General features: G+C 41.6%; 1 protein-coding gene across 1 annotated transcript in view; it reads right to left on the bottom strand.

The window, feature by feature from the left end:
- Positions 1 to 1,520: 1,520 nt before the first annotated feature.
- The window catches only part of TRPV1 (transient receptor potential cation channel subfamily V member 1), a 123,695-nt gene continuing 105,986 nt past the window's right edge, over positions 1,521 to 19,229 (bottom strand). Inside the window, exons 8-16 of the mRNA XM_077294222.1 lie at positions 16,546 to 16,704; positions 16,009 to 16,092; positions 15,181 to 15,251; positions 14,135 to 14,300; positions 12,981 to 13,047; positions 5,342 to 5,652; positions 4,371 to 4,498; positions 3,168 to 3,286; positions 1,521 to 1,920 (exon numbers count right to left, since the gene is read on the bottom strand). Of these exons, the coding sequence (XP_077150337.1) occupies positions 1,763 to 1,920; positions 3,168 to 3,286; positions 4,371 to 4,498; positions 5,342 to 5,652; positions 12,981 to 13,047; positions 14,135 to 14,300; positions 15,181 to 15,251; positions 16,009 to 16,092; positions 16,546 to 16,704 (1,263 nt within the window). The 3' untranslated portion in view covers positions 1,521 to 1,762. The remainder of the gene's footprint in view (positions 1,921 to 3,167; positions 3,287 to 4,370; positions 4,499 to 5,341; positions 5,653 to 12,980; positions 13,048 to 14,134; positions 14,301 to 15,180; positions 15,252 to 16,008; positions 16,093 to 16,545; positions 16,705 to 19,229) is intronic.

The following is a 19,229-nucleotide window of genomic DNA, read 5'->3' on the forward strand; positions in this document are numbered from 1 at the left end:
GAATCAGTGGTGGTATAATATCACTTACTTTACCAATATAATCTCCATAATATCAGAATATCTGTTTTAATTTCCTTTCTGCTTGATCCATGGTACTCGAAGACATTCTGGCCAGTTCATTGTTTCCCATGTGGTAAGTTGGCAGTGGGGATGCTATAGGATCTGTTCACATACACCATGTCTGAACATTTCCCTGAACTATTTCTATCAATAAACCACGCAGCCATGGTTTTCTTTTCACAATACCATAGTTCACAACCATACCACTCACCACCTTTGCCTGGACTCATCTCATTTCATCAGCTGTAATCAGAGGAGAATCTTGGTCACAAATGCTAAGTTTCCCTGCAGCAACCCTACAGGGGGAAATCGGTATTACAACTTTTCTACTGAAATCAATTTGCAGTCCATATCTTGTTTGAATGTGGTGGCTTGGGTCCTCCTAAACCAGAAATGTTCTTTGTAATAAAATGTTCTTTCTTGATGAGAAATGAGAGACTTCAAAGGAGGCATCTCTTATTAACACCCTAATAGGGAATGGCTAACAGCCTTATATAATATGCTTTGTCTGCTAGGCTGCGTATCCTCGTCTCTGGTGACTCGGCCGTCCATCTCAAGCTCTTTTGGCAATGTTAAAGCTTGGCAGAAGTAAAAAGATGGCATTTCCCTCACGGAATAATGTGTCGAAATAAACAATAAAGACCTAGAGGAAATAATTGAATCATTTTCATATCAACCTCTAAGGATCGCTTTATCAACACTCCAAGGGAGTCGTTTGGGAGTCAGCTTGTGTACAGAGGCATCAGATAGCTTTGCTAGGCTTATATCTTATAGCTATGCTTTTATACTGAGTGACGTCTTGACCGTCATATATATAATCATGGCTGAAAGTGTTGTCACCCATGAAATTGTTCCAGAAAATGACGTATTTCTCCCCAAAAATTATTGCAATTACATGTTTTGTTATACTCATGTTTATTTCCTTTGTGTGTATTGGAACAACACAAAAAAACAGAAAAAAAAGCAAATTAGACAAGGTAGAGCAATAAGACAGATTCCTTTTAATTCCTGTCCAACACATTTTTAGGATTTTAGCCTGGGAGATGCAGATGTAAAAAAGAATATCAGGATTAGAGATCCATCAAAGAAAGGTACACCTTGTCATGGTCGGGAGGGGGATCTCATGAATTGGCCAATTTGTTTTATAAGTATATTCTATATACCATTAATGCAGTCTAAATTCCATATATTTAATACACACTTTGTATGGTTGAAAAAATACACGTCGATCAAGTTCAACAATTCTTCTACATCAACTTTCTGCCAGCGCTATATGTGCTGGTATATGCTTTCTCTTCACTTTCCAGTATGGATTACATCTGCCATTGTACAAAGGCTTCCCTTCCCCGAACATAATGCCTACCCCTATATGTAAGATACGCAAGACATGAGAGAACAGGAGCAGAAAAAAGGACCCACCACCACTAATATTGATTTTAGCATAATAGTATAGTCTCTTTATTGCAGTAGGGATAAGACAATGATAAGTAGTTTATTTCCATTAGTGAAACAAATAATTGACATTCTGCTTTGTGATCTGTTAACATTAAGGAAATGTATCTTAGTCACATCAGAATACATGGTTGAGAGTCCACAAGTATATTGGTGACCTGTGGTAATTACTCTATAATTCGCCTTGGTGTAATCAAGCTAAAAGTAAGACCCGGTCACACTGGATGATGTACCATTTGGCCTTTCCAGTCTACAGTGGCTTCGCTGTCCCGTCCTCGTATGTTTCCTGCTCCATTATACCCTCAGATATAGGTTGCAGCGGTACACCGGGCTCCCCGGGCTCTTTGGCTCTTTTTCCTTTGATGCTGAATTCTCTTATATGTGGTACAAAGGCCTTCCATGTTTTTGCTAAGAACAGAAGGATGAGAAAATCCTCATTAATGATTTCAGTGAGTAGGGGAGAAAATGTTAAAGGTTGATAGGACAGATTGCACGTCTAAAGTCCAGTGAAACACTGTGCTATGACTTATGAAGGAAGCCATAATCCTATGCGAAAGTCTTAAGGTCCCCATATACATGAAAGTCAGCCAAACCAGAGAGGGGTCTATCATCTTATATGTAGGGGGCCTCCTATCTCTCTCCCAACAGATGGTGGTGCAGAAGGGAAAGATTGGACAATTAAGCCCCCCATAAACTTTAGGAAGCTTTTGGTCAAACGATGGTTCGTCTGATGGTTTAGCCGGCAGCTATCTCGGCCGACTCCACCATATATTGGAGCACTCACCCTGTGACGCACTCCTGTTTTCTCTATGAGAGAACTGCTACTAGACATCTCCGATGGCAGTCCATATCTTAGAGAACTAAAGGATAGGCAGTCCAAAATCGAACATACTGGATCTTTTTTCCCCAAACATCATCGGTCGGCCGAACCCCTCTAATGTGTATGGGGGCCTCTAGAACTCCAGTTTTCAGTCCTACTACTTTAAAGGGAGATACGCTTTTGACTGCATCTGATGATCGTTCAAGTCAAGTGCTCAGGTTTATGTGGAACTCGGGATAAATGGCTGAACAGATGGTTTTGGCCAACAGCTATCTCATATGTATTTCCAGCTTTAACCTATATTCAAAGGATCCAAAAACATCCCGAATGCCATACTAATTACTTTCTTTATATAGTTTTGTATAGCTTAAGGTTCTACATAGGTATTAGGGGTAACATGTTGGCTTTCTGCAGTCACCAATTGGTTTGAGATAAAGAGTCCCCTTTATTAACTCAGAATTCTCTAATACTAAATGTGAAAATGGTTTATCTAAACCAGAACAACTCCTATTACTGCTCTAATTCTCATGGTGAAAACATAATTGTAATTAACTGCACATAGAGGATCCTATCCAAAGCTAACACGTGACCACTTGTTATACTGCAAAAAATTGTCCTTTTTCTGTTTCGGTTCCATTCAAGAGTCAAATATGAGCAAATCTTAGAGAAGAGAACATTCCTTTAAAAGACATTTGAGCAAACCACATTGGCTTGGTAGCAGAACTTCCTGTACTAATGTATATCCTGTACTGCATTCCAGTAAGAAGAACGTTGTGCTAATGATGAAGCATCTAATTACCACATGGTATGTTGTACCAGGGCATCACACTCTTACCTCTGGCCATCCGCATTGAAGAATTGTTTAGATTATTCTTCATGATCCCAGAATTTCCAGGGTCTTCATTGATGATCCCCAGGTTTGTGTTCCATTTGGTCCAGTTAACCTCATCAACTCTGCCAGTAACAAGCATATGATGTATAATGATCATAGAAAACAATGAAAAATATTTAACACATAAAAAGAAAAATATAAAAATATACACAAGTTGTGATATTCCAGAAAATCTCATGGTTGACAAAGAACCACAAGATAATGTGACATTAATGTAATATTAATGATATGACATTCCCTTTTCAGTTAAGTTAGAAATAATGTTATTTTAGTTTATTTTCATTAGCAAATTTATTCAAATACTGTTTTTGTAGTACTTGATCATGTATATAGTTTATGATTAGTGCTCTGAACATCTCTGAACATGTCTAAAGGTACCCAAACAGTTACAATAGCCGTAATTCTCATTCCACTGACTCACAGTCACAATACATGTGCACTCTTAATTTGGTTGACAGCTTTTCCACGTACCCCCCCATATGGGGAATGCGTGGCCAAGTATCCATCAGTAAGGCTTGGACTGGCCCAACGGGAAACAGGTGAATTTCCTGGTGGGCCCATGTACAGGAGTGCTCCCCTCACCCCCTTAATAAGCAGTAGTTGGCATAATACACCTGATTTACTATGTACAGACAAGGGCAGAATCTCATCTTTCACTTAACAAACTACCCAATTAATTATAATGTATAGGTACATTTGTGAATGAGGGTAATGTAATATTTGTATGTAGCCGAAGCGTGAACCCTCAGAGTAATTGTCACTAGTGGGCTCTCATTCCAGTCCAACACTGCCTGTAGATACTCCTTTATTCGCATCAATTGATTTTCTCTTTTCATCCTCGTCCCTCCCCAACCCATCTGTATCCTCAGCTTTTCCTTCATTTTATTTATTTCAACCCAATCCATTGAAGCATAATTTTCTGAAAACTACCTTTCAGCAGATGAACTGCAGTTTCTGCTGTGTTCCTGCTTGATGGCCCCATTGTTTACTCGTTGCTGACCACATCCACTCCTTCTCCATTGTAAAATTTGGGATCTGGAGTCTGAAATTTGGGATCTAATTCACTCTAGAGTTTAAAGCCTGCTTCTTCCAAGCTACAATATGCAACATGGCATTATTAATTTATGTGACCTCTAATTCTGTTACCTGAAGCAACATCTGTAATCCTCCTTTCCATCAGGTGTCAGTCCCACCAGGACAGATTTTCCAGACCGGTATCTGTTTGTGAAGTAGTTCAGGAAACTTTTTTCTATATCAAGAATAGTTATTGCTCTCTGGAAAAAAACCCAAAAGCAATTTATTTTAGAGGGGAGGGGTTGTCCAGCCTTAGGGTACAAGTCTGCAGTCACTTTATGTGACTGCAGACTTGTGAATCCTACCATCGCGTGCTCTGGGAGCTGTGAGGATTCTCCAGTACCGGCGCTGGGAGCGGGCAATCATGATGTGACTGCTAGTGTGCGGTTTTCATACTTCTGGCCACATTCTGACTAGACATATCCAGCCTCGTTCCATGCACTTGGCCTAGCATTACTTGGCCTTGGATTTCCACAGCAACCATTAGGACCACATCATCATGATCTGGAGGTTAAAGAGGGATCCCTTTCCTCTGTCAACCATCTAGATGCCGATGTCTTTGCTGATAGCACCCATGGCCATGATCGATGTCAACAATGATCATGGTGAATTCAGTAGGGTGTCGGCTAGCATTTTCACCCATTGGGGCATGCTATTCTCTTATTTCTAAGGTCAGTAAAAAGGCATATTGGCAGTCATTATGAAAGGGTTTGAAAGTTTGAAGCCAAGGTACAATACAGAATCACTTATAGTCTACACATTGGACATGAAAATGCAAGGTCCAGTTTAGATCTTTAGGCTGATGTCACAGGCAACATTGGACCCATCATCAGGATGGCTGATAAACATGGTGGTTCTTACTGTCCACCCACAAAGGAGATCTGACATGGGACCAAGGACGCATTTAAAACCAAAGACCAAATGGCTTTACAGACATTAATGTGTCATGTGAGAAAAAAAAACCCTTTGAGGAAACCACATCTTAACAATGAATTAAGTAAATATTTAATTTAGGAAAATGTATATCTTGGGAGAGAAATTACCTGTAACTTCCAGATGCCTTTGCTCTCCTGAGCAATCTTGCTTACTGTTTCCCCCATGAGTGCTATAAGCATGTTCAGCAGAAGGATGTAGGTGAGTATGACATAGGTAATGAGCAGGAAGATAAAGACAGTCTTGTACTTGTAGTTCTCAGTGAACTCGATATCTCCCATTCCGATGGCAAACTTGAAGAGTTCTTGAGATGTGTAATATAAACTGTTATATGATGCCGGATCAGCTTTACAGCAACGTTTGGCATAACAGGTGCTATTTTCATTCCTACCATCTCCATCTTCAATAAGTGTTACCAAGGCTGCCAGACATGACGGAAACAGAACATACTCTCAATATAGGGGCAGAGGGACGCCGAGGTCTTTGCTATAGGCTGATACTGAGGTAATACCTTCATATACCTTACTTATTACATTATATATATAAGTGCTAAATACGTTGGGAGTCTGATTTTGAAGTATTTATTAGGTATATATGTTTTCCCCACTAGGGGTGCCTTTTGAACTGGGCTTCCTATATTATAGCAGCGATAGGTATTTGTTTACAATCTAATAGCCTATACCTTATATTTATGCATTTTCCTCAGGCGGATAGTCCCTTTGGTGGATTTGTACCTTCCTTAACATGTAGTAACTTCATTTTAAAGGTTTTTTTGTCTTAATAAAGTTGATTCTTTTAACATAAGTACCAGAGTGGAGATCGATTTACTTTATAGATCACACTTAATGTGTAGGTTCTCAATATATGTAGACAGGCAGACAGGTAGATGAAACGTGATTTATTTATCACTGGTCTGTTTATATAGACCAATAATCAAGAATGAACAGTCATATGAATGAAAGATTGGTCGATCATCGCCTCATCGGCCCGTATAAAGGGACCTTAATAAGGAAACATATAATAACCATTCACAGGAGCCACAGAGTTGTTTATAACCCCTGTGAAAGACCTTCTGACCATAAGTGGGGAGAGGGTACAACCAGGTGCATATCAATCGTGGTCGCAGAGGGTGTGACTGGGTCGGTGTGGCAGTGGGGCCTGTCTATGCCAGTGTCAACTTCAGATTAATGGGCGTCTGAGGATGTACATTCTGCCAAAATGTATTGCAGCAGAGGGATCCTCCGGCTTCCTTGCACTACAATACACGATGCCAGCCAATCAGAGTCAGGCAGCTGGCAGCGGGCATGCAAGTCACTTGCGGAGCATGGCAGTGATGTCATACACTGCTAGTACTGGAACACTGAAGTTAGCTAGAGGCTATTGAAGAGGACGCTGTACATCGGGGAAGCAGAGGAAGGTAAGAAGTGTCACGCTCGCGCCCAGACTGGTTGGCGCGGGCGTGCGGCCTCACTGGACCACAGACCAGACTACCCTGGAAGGGGCGTAACCAAGTAGCTTCCTTAGTCTTCGCTGGAGCCTCTGATGGTGAGGTCAGACTTGTGCGGCAGGAAGCTACCAGGTACCACTCCAGGGTGGTGTCTGGATGTGGATGCTGATCCCACCGGGGAACGGAACATAGACTGGCAAGTGGGCACGGCTGGCTCTCTGGTAGGCAGGCAGGTATGGCTGGCTCTAGCTGGACTAGCAGACAAGGCTGGTACACTGGAAGAACCGGTAGGGACCGGTCTGCAGGCAGGTATGTAACACAGGTAAGAACCTGTTCAGACAGGAGGACTTAAGAATAGGTAGAGAAAGACCACAAGAGCGGATGCAGAACGAAAGCACAGGAGCTAGAGCCAAGAACAGAGACACAGGAGGCGGAGTCAGGAAGAGGAGCCAAGTGCAGAAATGTAGGAGGCGGAGCCACGTGCAGAAACACAGGAGGCGGAGCCAAGAGGAGGCGGAGCCACGTGCAGAAACACAGGAGGCGGAGCCAAGAGCAGGAGATGGAGCCAAGTGCAGAAATGCAGGAGGCGGAGCCAAGAGCAAGAGACGTAGAACCGCAAGGAGCGGAGCCAGGTAGAACCGCAAGGAGCGGAGCCGCAGACCAAAGCCACAGAGTGCAGAGCAAGGTCAGAGCGCAGAGCAAAGTTACAGAGAGCAGAGCGGAGAGCAAAGCCACAGAGTGTAGAGCTGAGAGCAGAACAAAGTCAGAGTGCAGAGCTGAGTGCAGAGCAAGACACAGAGTGCAGAGCTGAGAGCAGAGCAAGGTCGGAGTGCAGAGCAAGACACACAGCAGGGAAAGGAAACCAAGGCAGGGATATAAATGGACACAGGACTAGGCTAAGACAAAGTCAGGAACAGGACAAGGCACAGAAACATGAACACAAGCCAGGGTACGACGCCCATCTGGGTGGCGGACATAGGCCCGGGTACGAGGCCCCACTGGATGGCAAACACAGGACACAGACCAGGGTACAACACCCCCCTGGGTGGCGGACATAAGAGTAACAGAGACAGCCTGGCACCTCAGCAGCTATGAACTGACTGAGGGAGAAAGTTGCACAGGCCCCCACCAATGGGTGGGGAAGTCTTAAATACAGGAAGCCTCATGGCGATTGGCACAGGGACACCTTAGCAAGGTGCACACAGTCTCAATAAGACACAGAAGTTGCCGGCGCCACCCCCCTATGCACACAGACAGAGCATGCACAGAGCAAGGAGCAGACATGAGGCACACAGCATGGAGCTGGCAGCAGAGAGAAGTCACAACAAGGCCCAGAGAAGTAAGTGAGTTTGAGTGTAATGCAGGTGGGGGATGGGAGGCCATGCAGTGATGCCAGCAGGGTTGTTACAAGAAGAATCATTTATTTTATATGCTTTGGAAAGCAGAACAGATATTATAAAAGGAAGGAGCCAGGATGGGGGTCATTATACCAGAATGGGGTGCAGGATGTGGGTCATTATAACAGAATGGGGTGCATGATGGGAGTCATTATACTAGAATGGGGTTAAGGATGAGGGTCATTACAAAAGGAAGGGGCCGGGATGGGGGTCATTATATCAGAATGGGGTGCAGGATGGGGGTCATTATACTTGAATGGGGTTCAGGATGAGGGTCATTATACAAGGAAGGGGCCAGGATGGGGGTCATTATATCAGAATGGGGTCTAAGTTGGGGGTCATTATACCAGAATGGGGATCTTTATACCAGGAAGAGGTCACAAAGCAGGTCATTATACCAGACTGGCGTCCAGGATAGTGGTCATTATACCAGGAAGGGGTCCAGGATGGGGTCATTTCTGACAGAATGGGGTCCAGGATTGACATCATTATACCAGGATGGAGTTCATTTATACAAGGAAGTGGCACAGGATGGGGATCACTATACCAAAAAGTGGTGCTGGAAGGTGGACATAATTATAGGATGGGAGTCATTAAACAGGAAGGGGCCCAGGATGGGGGGTCATTATACCAGGAATGGGACCAGGATGGCAGACATTATTATAGGATGGGGGACATTGTTACTTGAAGGGACCAGGATGGGGAACATTATTACAGTAAGGAGCCCAATACAGGGGACATTATACCAGGAAGTGGCCCAGGATGGGGGACATTATTGCTGGAAGGAGTCTAGGATGGGGGACATTATTCCAGGAAGGGGGCCCATGAGGGGACATTATGCCAGGAAAAGAAACATTACACTAAGAAAGGGACCAGAATGAGGACAATATAACAGAAAAAGGCCCAGGACAGGGGATAGTATAACAGGAAGGGGCCTAGGATGTGAAACATTATTACAAAAAGGGGCCTAGGATGTGAGACATTATTACATAAAGGGGCCATGATGGGGGACATGATTAGAGAAGGGGGCCCAAGATGGAGGACATTATTACAGGAATAGGACAGGACGGGGACATTATTACAGAAAGGGGCTAGCACGGGGGACATTATTAAAGGAAGGAGTCCAGGATGGGGACACTATTACAAGTATGTCATTATAGGATTTGACTGTGAGGGTGATCAATGAGTGGAACAGGCTGCCACGAGAGGTGGTGAGTTCTCCATCAGTGGAAGTCTTCAAACAGAGGCTGGACAGACATCTGTCTGAGATATGTTAGTGAATCCTGCTTTGAGTAGGGGGTTGGATACGATGACCCTGGAGGTCCCTTCCAACTCTAACATTCTATGATTCTATGATCTAGATCTAGAACACTACAGAGGCCCTTACAAGTATTTTCCAGACAAGAATTTCTCATTTGAGTCAACTGTCCATCTAGTTATGCTTGTCAATGCCAGATAGGCAGGTGCTGGCAGTGATCTGCTCTCCCGGGCAGGCTCCTGTAACTCCGTCCTCTCCCACTGACCTCTCATATGCACTGAATCTTACAAAATGTTGCAAAGCTCTGAGGAATTTTGAAGTCTGTCTGTGATCTTCCCAGGATAGCCCTGCTGTACTGTTCCACTATGTATTTATTTATTGCTTGGTAATGCTTGAACTTGTTGTACCTCAGTGTGCTACAGCATATATTTATTACGTATATGGTAATTAGTGCTACGTAGAAGCACTTAAGACTGATACCTTTCAAAATGATTGTGTTTCTAAAAAGTATCAAGGGGTTTAATTTCTCCTTGTGCAGAGTGACAGCCCTGACATGCCAGAGAAACGAGACTTATAAGCCATACAATGCTCCTCTGGGAAATTAAATATGCAAATGTTGCCAGCTATTGGAAGTAGCTTGACTTTTAGCATTACAACTTCCTATAGGTGGCACTAGAGTTCAAGTCTTCTACCTCTATGAAGAGGTGATTCGCATATAAAAAGTATCAACCACAGGATATTTTCTTCATTTTCTGTCACCTGTATATTAGAGAGAATTCTCTACTGTCATCTACTGACCCTGAATACAGTTTATCTGTGCAAGATGGTGATATGACATTAACGTGATGTGTATGATTTTTATTACATCCATGTTATTTCTCCATTAAAGTAGGAAGCCTGTCGCATTGAGAATATGTTGTTCCCCAGCGTCTCCCATCCTCTGGAATTCACTGCCTCAACAGGTATAATTGTCTCCCCAAATAGAAACCTTCAGAGCCAACCTCAAATCTCATCTCTTCATTAAAGACTAAAACCTAATAACCCCGCAGTCATCTCACTACCACCGGAGCTGCTCCAACCCCCGACCTACTGTCTCCTTCCCCAAAACCTTATATATGGTAAGCCCTTGAGGGCAGGGTCCTCATGTACCAGTCTGTCACTGTTAGTTTAATGTACAGTTAGGTCCATATATATTTGGACAGAGACAACATTTTTCTAATTTTGGTTATAGACATTACCACAATGAATTTTAACCAAAACAATTCAGATGCAGTTGAAGTTCAGACTTTCAGCTTTCATTTGAGGGTATCCACATTAAAATTGGATGAAGGGTTTAGGAGTTTCAGCTCCTTATCTGCCACCCTGTTTTTAAAGGGACCAAAAGTAATTGGACAGATTCAATCATTTTAAATAAAATGTTCATTTTTAGTACTTGGTTGAAAACCCTTTGTTGGCAATGACTGCCTGAAGTCTTGAACTCATGGACATCACCAGACGCTGTGTTTCCTCCTTTTTGATGCTCGGCCAGGCCTTCACTGCGGTGGTTGTCAGTTGCTGTTTGTTTGTGGGCCTTTCTGTCTGAAGTTTAGTCTTTAACAAGTGAAATGCTGCTCAATTGGGTTGAGATCAGGTGACTGACTTGGCCATTCAAAAATATTCCACTTCTTTGCTTTAATAAACTCCTGGGTTGCTTTGGCTTTATGTTTTGGGTCATTGTCCATCTGTAGTATGAAACGGCGACCAATCAGTTTGGCTGCATTTGGCTGGATCTGAGCACACAGTATGTCTCTGAATACCTCAGAATTCATTCGGCTGCTTCTGTCCTGTGTGACATCATCAATAAACACTAGTGACCCAGTGCCACTGGCAGCCATGCATGCCCAAGCCATCACACTGCCTCCGCCGTGTTTTACAGATGATGTGGTATGCTTTGGATCACGAGCTGTACCACGCCTTCGCCATACTTTTCTCTTTCCATCATTCTGGTAGAGGCTGATCTTGGTTTCATCTGTCCAAAGAATGTTCTTCCAGAACTGTGCTGGCTTTTTAAGATGTTTTTTAGCAAAGTCCAGTCTAGCCCTTTGATTCTTGATGCTTATGAGTGGCTTGCACCGTGCAGTGAACCCTCTGTATTTACTTTCATGCAGTCTTCTCTTTATGGTAGATTTGGATATTGATACGCCGACCTCCGGGAGAGTGTTGTTCACTTGGTTGGCTGTTGTGAAGGGGTTTCTCTTCACCATGGAGATAATTCTGCGATCACCCACCACTGTTGTCTTCTGTGGGCGCCCAGGTCTTTTTGTATTGATGAGTTCACCAGTGCTTTCTTTCTTTCTCAGGATGTACCAAACTGTAGATTTTGCCACTCCTAATATTGTAGCAATTTCTCGGATGGGTTTTTTCTGTTTTCACAGCTTAAGGATGGCTTGTTTCACCTACATGGAGAGCTCCTTTGACCGCATGTTTACTTCACAGCAAAACCTTCCAAATGCAAGCACCACGCCTCAAATCAACTCCACGCCTTTTATCTGCTTAATTGAGAATGATATAACAAAGGGATTGCCAACACCTATCCATGAAATAGCCTTGGAGTCAATTGTCCAATTACTTTTGGTCCCTTTAAAAACAGGGTGGCACATGTTAAGGAGCTGAAACTCCTAAACCCTTCATCCAATTTTAATGTGGATACCCTCAAATGAAAGCTGAAAGTCTGAACTTCAACTGCATCTGAATTGTTTTGTTTAAAATTCATTGTGGTAATGTCTATAACCAAAATTAGAAAAATGTTGTCTCTGTCCAAATATATATGGACCTAACTGTATATTATGCTTACTGTATTTCATATATGTATTCTATATATAGTATGTTATGGATCTGTAAACCCTTTTCACATGTACAGCCCTATGGAATTAATGGTGCTTTAAAAATGAATAAAAATAATCATTTTTCTAATTGTTAATTTTGTTGCTCATCTGAAATTTATGTTCACTCTTCCTCTTTTGATGACTTTAGGCTTCAGTGGTTCGCATTCCACCAAGAATTTGCATAAAAATTTATTTTTTAATGGATTTTACTGAGGCAACTTTAGCCAAATATCATCCAGCAATCGGTTGCAGCAGTTATGCAAAACATAGAGGACATCATGGCTGCGGCCAGGTCAACAGGAGACTGGCGGGAGGACCTGTTATGCGATGCTGCGGGGGGAATTTAATTGGGGAGTATCATTTTTGTTACTGTTGTTATTTTCTTGCTATTCTTCACTTTAGGCATGTTTATTTTAACAATTTGGAAAATCTGTTAAAATCTAGATTTTGTAGGCACCAACATGGAAAATTGACCGGCATTACCACATTACGTTACTAATCTGCCAAAAGCAACTTGGAGGGAGAAATAGAACAATTTCTGCTTTCTGCAGCAAGGAGCTCTCTGACTGATGAACGTTAATCCGACAAGAAAACAACGCAATATTCTGATTCATTATAACTGATACTTTTTATATGCAGGTTATCTCTTCAGAGAGGAAGAGGACTTGACCTTTAGTGCCACCTACAGGAAGTTACAATGCTAAAAGTCAAGCTACTTGCAGTAGGTGACACTAGAGAGAATTGCTGATTTCTTAGGAAATAAAAGTGAACTGTATTTCATACCTGCCGCAAATCCAATCAGGAACAGAATATAGACAAACATAAAGCGAAGCATATCCCGTAGTATCATCTGCAAAAAAAGAAAAGATTATGTGCAGGATGATCTCATGGCGCTATACAAATAAAATTATTATTATCTCATCTCGTCATTTTGGGAGACGATGTATAATTGAAGAAGAGTCAATGTACCAAGAGGAAGGCCAGAGACATTACAAAGCAACACTTTTCTTCCCACAGGGGTAAATTACATTTTAGAGGGGGGATCGCTCATGTGGCTTTATACCATTTTTTTTTTTTTTTTACAAATACAGTATGTTGGTTCTACTACCACATTTAAAGAAGCTGTAAATGTAATTTATAACAATATGTTAAACTGCATAATAAATATAATGATAAATTACAATTCTATCTATCAGTCATAAATGTAATATACGGTAGATATAGGAGTTATGGGATGTATGGGTAAGTCCCGCAAATGTATTTTCATTCCAAGTTCTGACCTTGTTAAATAACTGACCTCATACGGACAACATAAGGACCAATATTATTCATTTGTGATGTTCAGATGAGTTTTGAACCGAATGTGTATGTAAAAATAAAAACCAAATCGCGGCATGCACTCGTCTCTTCCATAATTTCAGATAACACTCGCCTATTCAAGTCTATGGATGAACAGCTAAAAATCAGATCTCATATCAAAAACTGTATTAGGTAATGTAAACTTTATTAACTGCTAAAGTATAATAATGGCTGCCAATATGGATGTCATACAGATGTAGAAAATGGACATATGGATGCATGGCATATGAATGAAAAAAATGCCAATATTCCCAAATGAAAATTGGACGATTTTTAATATATTTGTGTGATCTTCCTATAGCAGCTACATTTCTATGTAGGCAGCTCTTCCAAGTTGACATATTTGCAGTTGCTGTCAGTAATATACTATTATTAGGGCATCTTACAAGGGTAATGAATGTATAAATGACTATCCTGGTGACAGGTGTCCATTACTATCATTACACCCATTATCCTGATGTAAAAAGGAAATGGACATATGTCTAGAGTTAATTGTGCGGTCATTAACATTTAGTAAATCCATATAGGTAAATGTTAACCATGTGGACACAACAAGCATGAATAGGAACGTCACCGACCTTCTCAATCATCACTGCGTAAATCCCCATCTGCTGGAAGCCTCGGGTGAAGTACAGCACATTGACCCAGCTCATTGCTAAGCAGATGACCATAAACGCCACGTACTCATGTCTCCCAAGAAAGTACAAGAAAGTGGACATCAAGACAAAGACTGACTGACAAAAACTAGAGAAGACATAGAAAAAAAACATTATAAGGGTCAGATAATAGGAAGGGGATAAGGGTTCAATTTACTGGGCACCTCCACAATGCAGTATAAACCATCACACAGCCCTCCTATATACAGTATGAGCCCTTGCACAGCCCCAATATACAGTTTGAGACTCCACACAGCCCTTATATACATTATGAGCCCTCACATAGCCTTCCTATATTCAGCATGAGCCCTCACATAGCCCCTACATACAGTATGAGCCCCAACATAGTCCCCTATATATTGTATAAATCCACACAAAGACCTCTATATACAGTATAAGCCCCACATAGCCTCACTATATACAGCATGAGCCCTCACATAGCCCCCTATATACAGTATGAGCCCCAACATAGTCCCCTATATATTGTATAAATCCACACAAAGACCTCTATATACAGTATAAGCCCCACATAGCCTCACTATATACAGCATGAGCCCTCACATAGGCTCCCTATACAGTATAAGAGCTACATTGCCCCCCTATATACTCCAGTCTTTGCTGTGTGCACTGACGCTTGGCACAGCAGACGTTATGTATTGATGTCATCGCATCTGCTGTCTCAGCCACAAACTGAATGGTGGAAGGGAGAGATGATGACCCGACCTCCACCATTATATTTATCGATATTTTTATCCTGAGGATGCAGATAGCGGTGATATCGGGACACCAGGCGGGTGAGAGCTACCACATGGTTTTAGGCTCTTTGGCTGTCTTTGGCTGTCTTGGTCATCGGGTGGCTGGAACAGTCAGAAGGCCGAATCTGACACTTTGCCCAGGTCTGCTCTATAACATTTTTTTCACCTACTGCACAACAAAATAGAAAAAATAGTCTAAAAATGTGGACTTACAACAGCATTTCACTGTAGCTGTCAACAAGCAGTGCCTTCAAGGACAGATGTCTCTGCATGAAATACTGGACCTAAAGGAACCAAACAATGTACATTTTACCATCATCTGTTCAGGTGACCAGTTTCCATTTATTTGCAATGGATTCACAGTTAAAAGAAACTGATTCGTTACAAATGGAGCAAAAATGGATGCAAAATGGAAACCAACATTTCCGGTTTTGAACAGTGCTCCATGGCAATGACTCAAGGTCTACTCAATAGATAAAGAAACCAATTGGCAGCACTGCAGCCCAAGTATGTGAAGAAGTGGGGCTACTCTTTTATTGCATTGGCATGAATCGATAGACAGACAGATAGATGATAGATTATGTAGCCGGTATGACTGTTCTCTAGATGCTGATTGATATCTAAAAGGGTTGTCCAGGCTGGGGACACTTTTCTGCACAATTCCCTGCTCCTGCCAGTGTGAGCAGATGGTTATGTGACAATATGTATGCAATTTGAATACTAGCAGCCACATGCCAACTAGACATGTAGGTTTCTCTAAATTCTCTTCTATTAAGAAAAGTTGAATACGTCTAGTTGTAATGTGATCACAAGTAAGCAAATGGCATACAAACGGTCACATACCTAGCTGCTCGCACAGGCAATACCGGGGAATCGTGACCGTGTGCATAGAGTGACTGCAGACTTTTGTCCCAAGACTGAACAACCAGGATAAATAAATAGATACAACATTCCTAGTAGTCATGTAGAAGTATGTTTTTTCCTATATTTATAATGCATGTTCACAGATTTCTCATCTATGATCTCACAGTATTAACTTACCCCTCTTAAAAAGAAATAGATTCCCCCGATCACAGTCATCATCTCCCCAGTGGTACGAAGTTTACTATCTACAGGGAACGGGGGCTGAAAAATTCAACACAGTTGTTATTATACATAATTTACAATGAGCTAGAGCTCTTTTTTACTTTACGAGAAGAATAAAATGTAATAAAGATTAAAACCTGTTGATCCTTACATCATCAGTTGGGGAGAATTGGAAGCCCCCTGCCCCCCATGCACATTAGATTGCCAACCAGTCTTGCTTAAATTGTCGGTTCGGGACACTTTTATATACAGAAATGTGTATGGGGCCCTTTAGGGCCAGTATGATAATTGCTGGACTTTATTTATTTATTTTTTAAATATTGCTATGATATGGAAAATAAAAAACATTATCAAATATTTTTAAAAATACATTCAATATGAAAACCTAATTTAAACAATAGGTGATTTTCTGATGACACATTCCATTTCAACTCTATCCAATATTCATTAATTATAAGTTCTCAATTTAGTAATTAAAAAAAAACCACTTACATTGCCCACAACTGGTCTGTAGTAGGCGGCTATGGTAAAAATGGTGATATATATCACATACGTCAAGAAGTTCAAGTAGAAGATACGCTTGACAAAACGATCCCACTTGTCTTGTAATAATCTGTTGAGAGGCTCCACCAGCAACATCTCATGGCGATTCTGTAGAACATGGATGTACAATTCACTTCATTACCCTAATGATGGCGTGATAGCCTTCATTGCAGAACTACCTACACTGTAGAGAAAGCTAAGAAGATTAAACTGCAGTGGTGCAACATTTGACAGTCAAAGGGGCTGTACTGCATGCTTCTTATTTATTAGGATAGAACATGTGCATTATACTGTACGTACTTGCATTACCTAGAGCAAGAAGTCCTACGCGGTGGAGGTCTGATCAACGGGGCTGTTTCTAGGTTTGTTTGTTTTTCTTGCAAAGTTGTGCCCATGGGTAGGGTGTTCTCCCAGCGTTTCTCACTGGAGACAAGTGATGTTTCCCAGCCGCACAATATTGTGAGATTAAGATGGCACATGAAACAAGATTTGATAGTTTTGAAGGTTTTTCTCCAATCTTTCAATGGTACATCAATATTTTGGAATGAGGATGTGGCAAGCAGATGCAGCAGGGAGGAGACAGTTTTGAGTCAATTTTGGAGAAACATTGGTGCAAAGAGCTTGGAGTGATAGAGGTTTAATGCGGGATATGACTTTACTAGAGTTGTTTCCAATAGTAGTGGCGGTGGAATTGTGCAGGGATGGACTCAGTAATAAAAGTATTCTGGAGTTTCTGGATAGACAATAGTTCGGTACTGCTATGGCAAAACTTCCAGACATCTTCGTCCCCTCTGGTCTTAGTTTTGGTGAGACATTTGGTCCTGTGCTGCCTTCAATCAATATTTGGTTCAAGGCCAAGTCCAATCCAGGTTCACAAAGTTTGATTCCTGATACTTTGCACCATTTGCAGATGTAGGTTCTCAGGGAGCTTCATCCATTGGCTGATTTGGCGGGACCATTATGCCTCGTGGATCCTGGTAAAGAGGAACCTGTCGATTTGATTAAAAACTTAGTCTCTGCCGGAACATGCTGTGCAGATAGCAATGCATGGAGTGATTGGCTATCATGCGTGAACTGAGGTATTCCCGAGGATTTGTCAGCTCTCCTGTCAGTAACTCTGGATTCTTTAGAGGTTTTGAGGCATTTAATAGCACCTGGCCTAAAGGGTCCAAGTGTTTAGCAGTTGTTGCTTTCTTGTTAAAATTGCCTGGAGTTACTGATGTGACAAAATATTTTGCAGTCGAAGAGGTGGCCTGTGATATGGGTTGTCCAGCATTTTTCCAGTTATTCTCCAGGCTAGTACATTCTAGAGATCGTATGCAGAGATCCAGGGGCGGTCACTTTATTTAGGCTTTTTCGGGGTGTTAAGAATTGCGGTGTTCCACCCAATAGAAGTTTGATGAAGGGACTTTTGGTTGTTGATGTTATAACAGTAGGGAAGGTTTTAAATATTTGTAGAAGATCAAAGACAGATATTTTCGGCTGTGGTACATTGCTGTGTGTTAATGTATTGCAGTCCACATTTTTTTCCAGTAATGTTAGTGTGGAAATATTTAATGCAAGGTGGTTTGAGGGATGATTTTCTTTTGCACTATGAGAACATGCCATTAACACAGTATCAATATGCAATGGTTTTTAAGTCGGAGCTCAGGAAGTTGGGCCTGATTCCTGCTGACCTCTGGACCCATTCTTTTCAAATAGGGATGGCCTCTATGGCAGATTCTTGTGGCCTGTCAGGGGGAGAAGTAAAAGCGCTGGGTAGATGTAAGTTGACATTCTTCCATGGCTATATTCAGCCACAGTTGATCTTTAGACATGGTACCCGATAGAATTCGTGGACACATAATTTGTTTTACACAGCAGTTTTCATCTGTGTTTTTACTGTTTTTCTTACAGGTCCATTGCAGTCCATATTGTTTTTTGTTGTAGGTCATTCATACATTTTCTGAGCAAAATAGGACCCATTATCTGACCGTTGGTCATAATTTAGGTAATACACGGGTTATAATGTTATGGAAAGGGGTATGGGACTGCGATGGATGCAATTTCTATTAATGGAGGTGGACAGGTGCAAGCAGTATGCTGGTAACATGATACTTACAATTCATGCATGAGGTAATGACCTCTGCAAGGTAAAAGTGGTAAATCTTTTGGTGTTAATGAAGACTGAGGGATTTTTTTTGCTAATGTTTTCATAGTATAGTCTGAGATAGTCTCTAGAAGAACATGGCCCAGAAGTCCAAGAGGAGTGGAGAGGGCTAGATGTTTACCTAACATGCAGGAGCCAAAACATGTTCAGGCCATGGATGGTGTGGTGATGAGGCACAGGAAGCTTGAAGGTGACACAGTCGAATTATTGTTACGAGACAGCGTGCACATGAACAACATTGGCCTCAATATTTTTCTCTCAAGGTAATAGGATCGGCTTCTTTCAGGTAGGACTGGTCGTATTGTAATATATGTAATGTAATATATTGTATACATATTGTAATATAATGTAATTGTTTTCCCCTTCCATGACCATTGGTGTTTCTTGTCTGCAAGGTTCACTGTCCACATTTTGGCTTTTGGTTATAAGGAGAAGCAATGTAAAGTTGAGGAAAAAAGGGGCATGTGTTTAAAATTTTTATATG

The sequence above is a fragment of the Ranitomeya variabilis genome, chromosome 3 (genome assembly GCF_051348905.1).
Source record: "Ranitomeya variabilis isolate aRanVar5 chromosome 3, aRanVar5.hap1, whole genome shotgun sequence".
NCBI classification, from domain to species: domain Eukaryota; kingdom Metazoa; phylum Chordata; class Amphibia; order Anura; family Dendrobatidae; genus Ranitomeya; species Ranitomeya variabilis.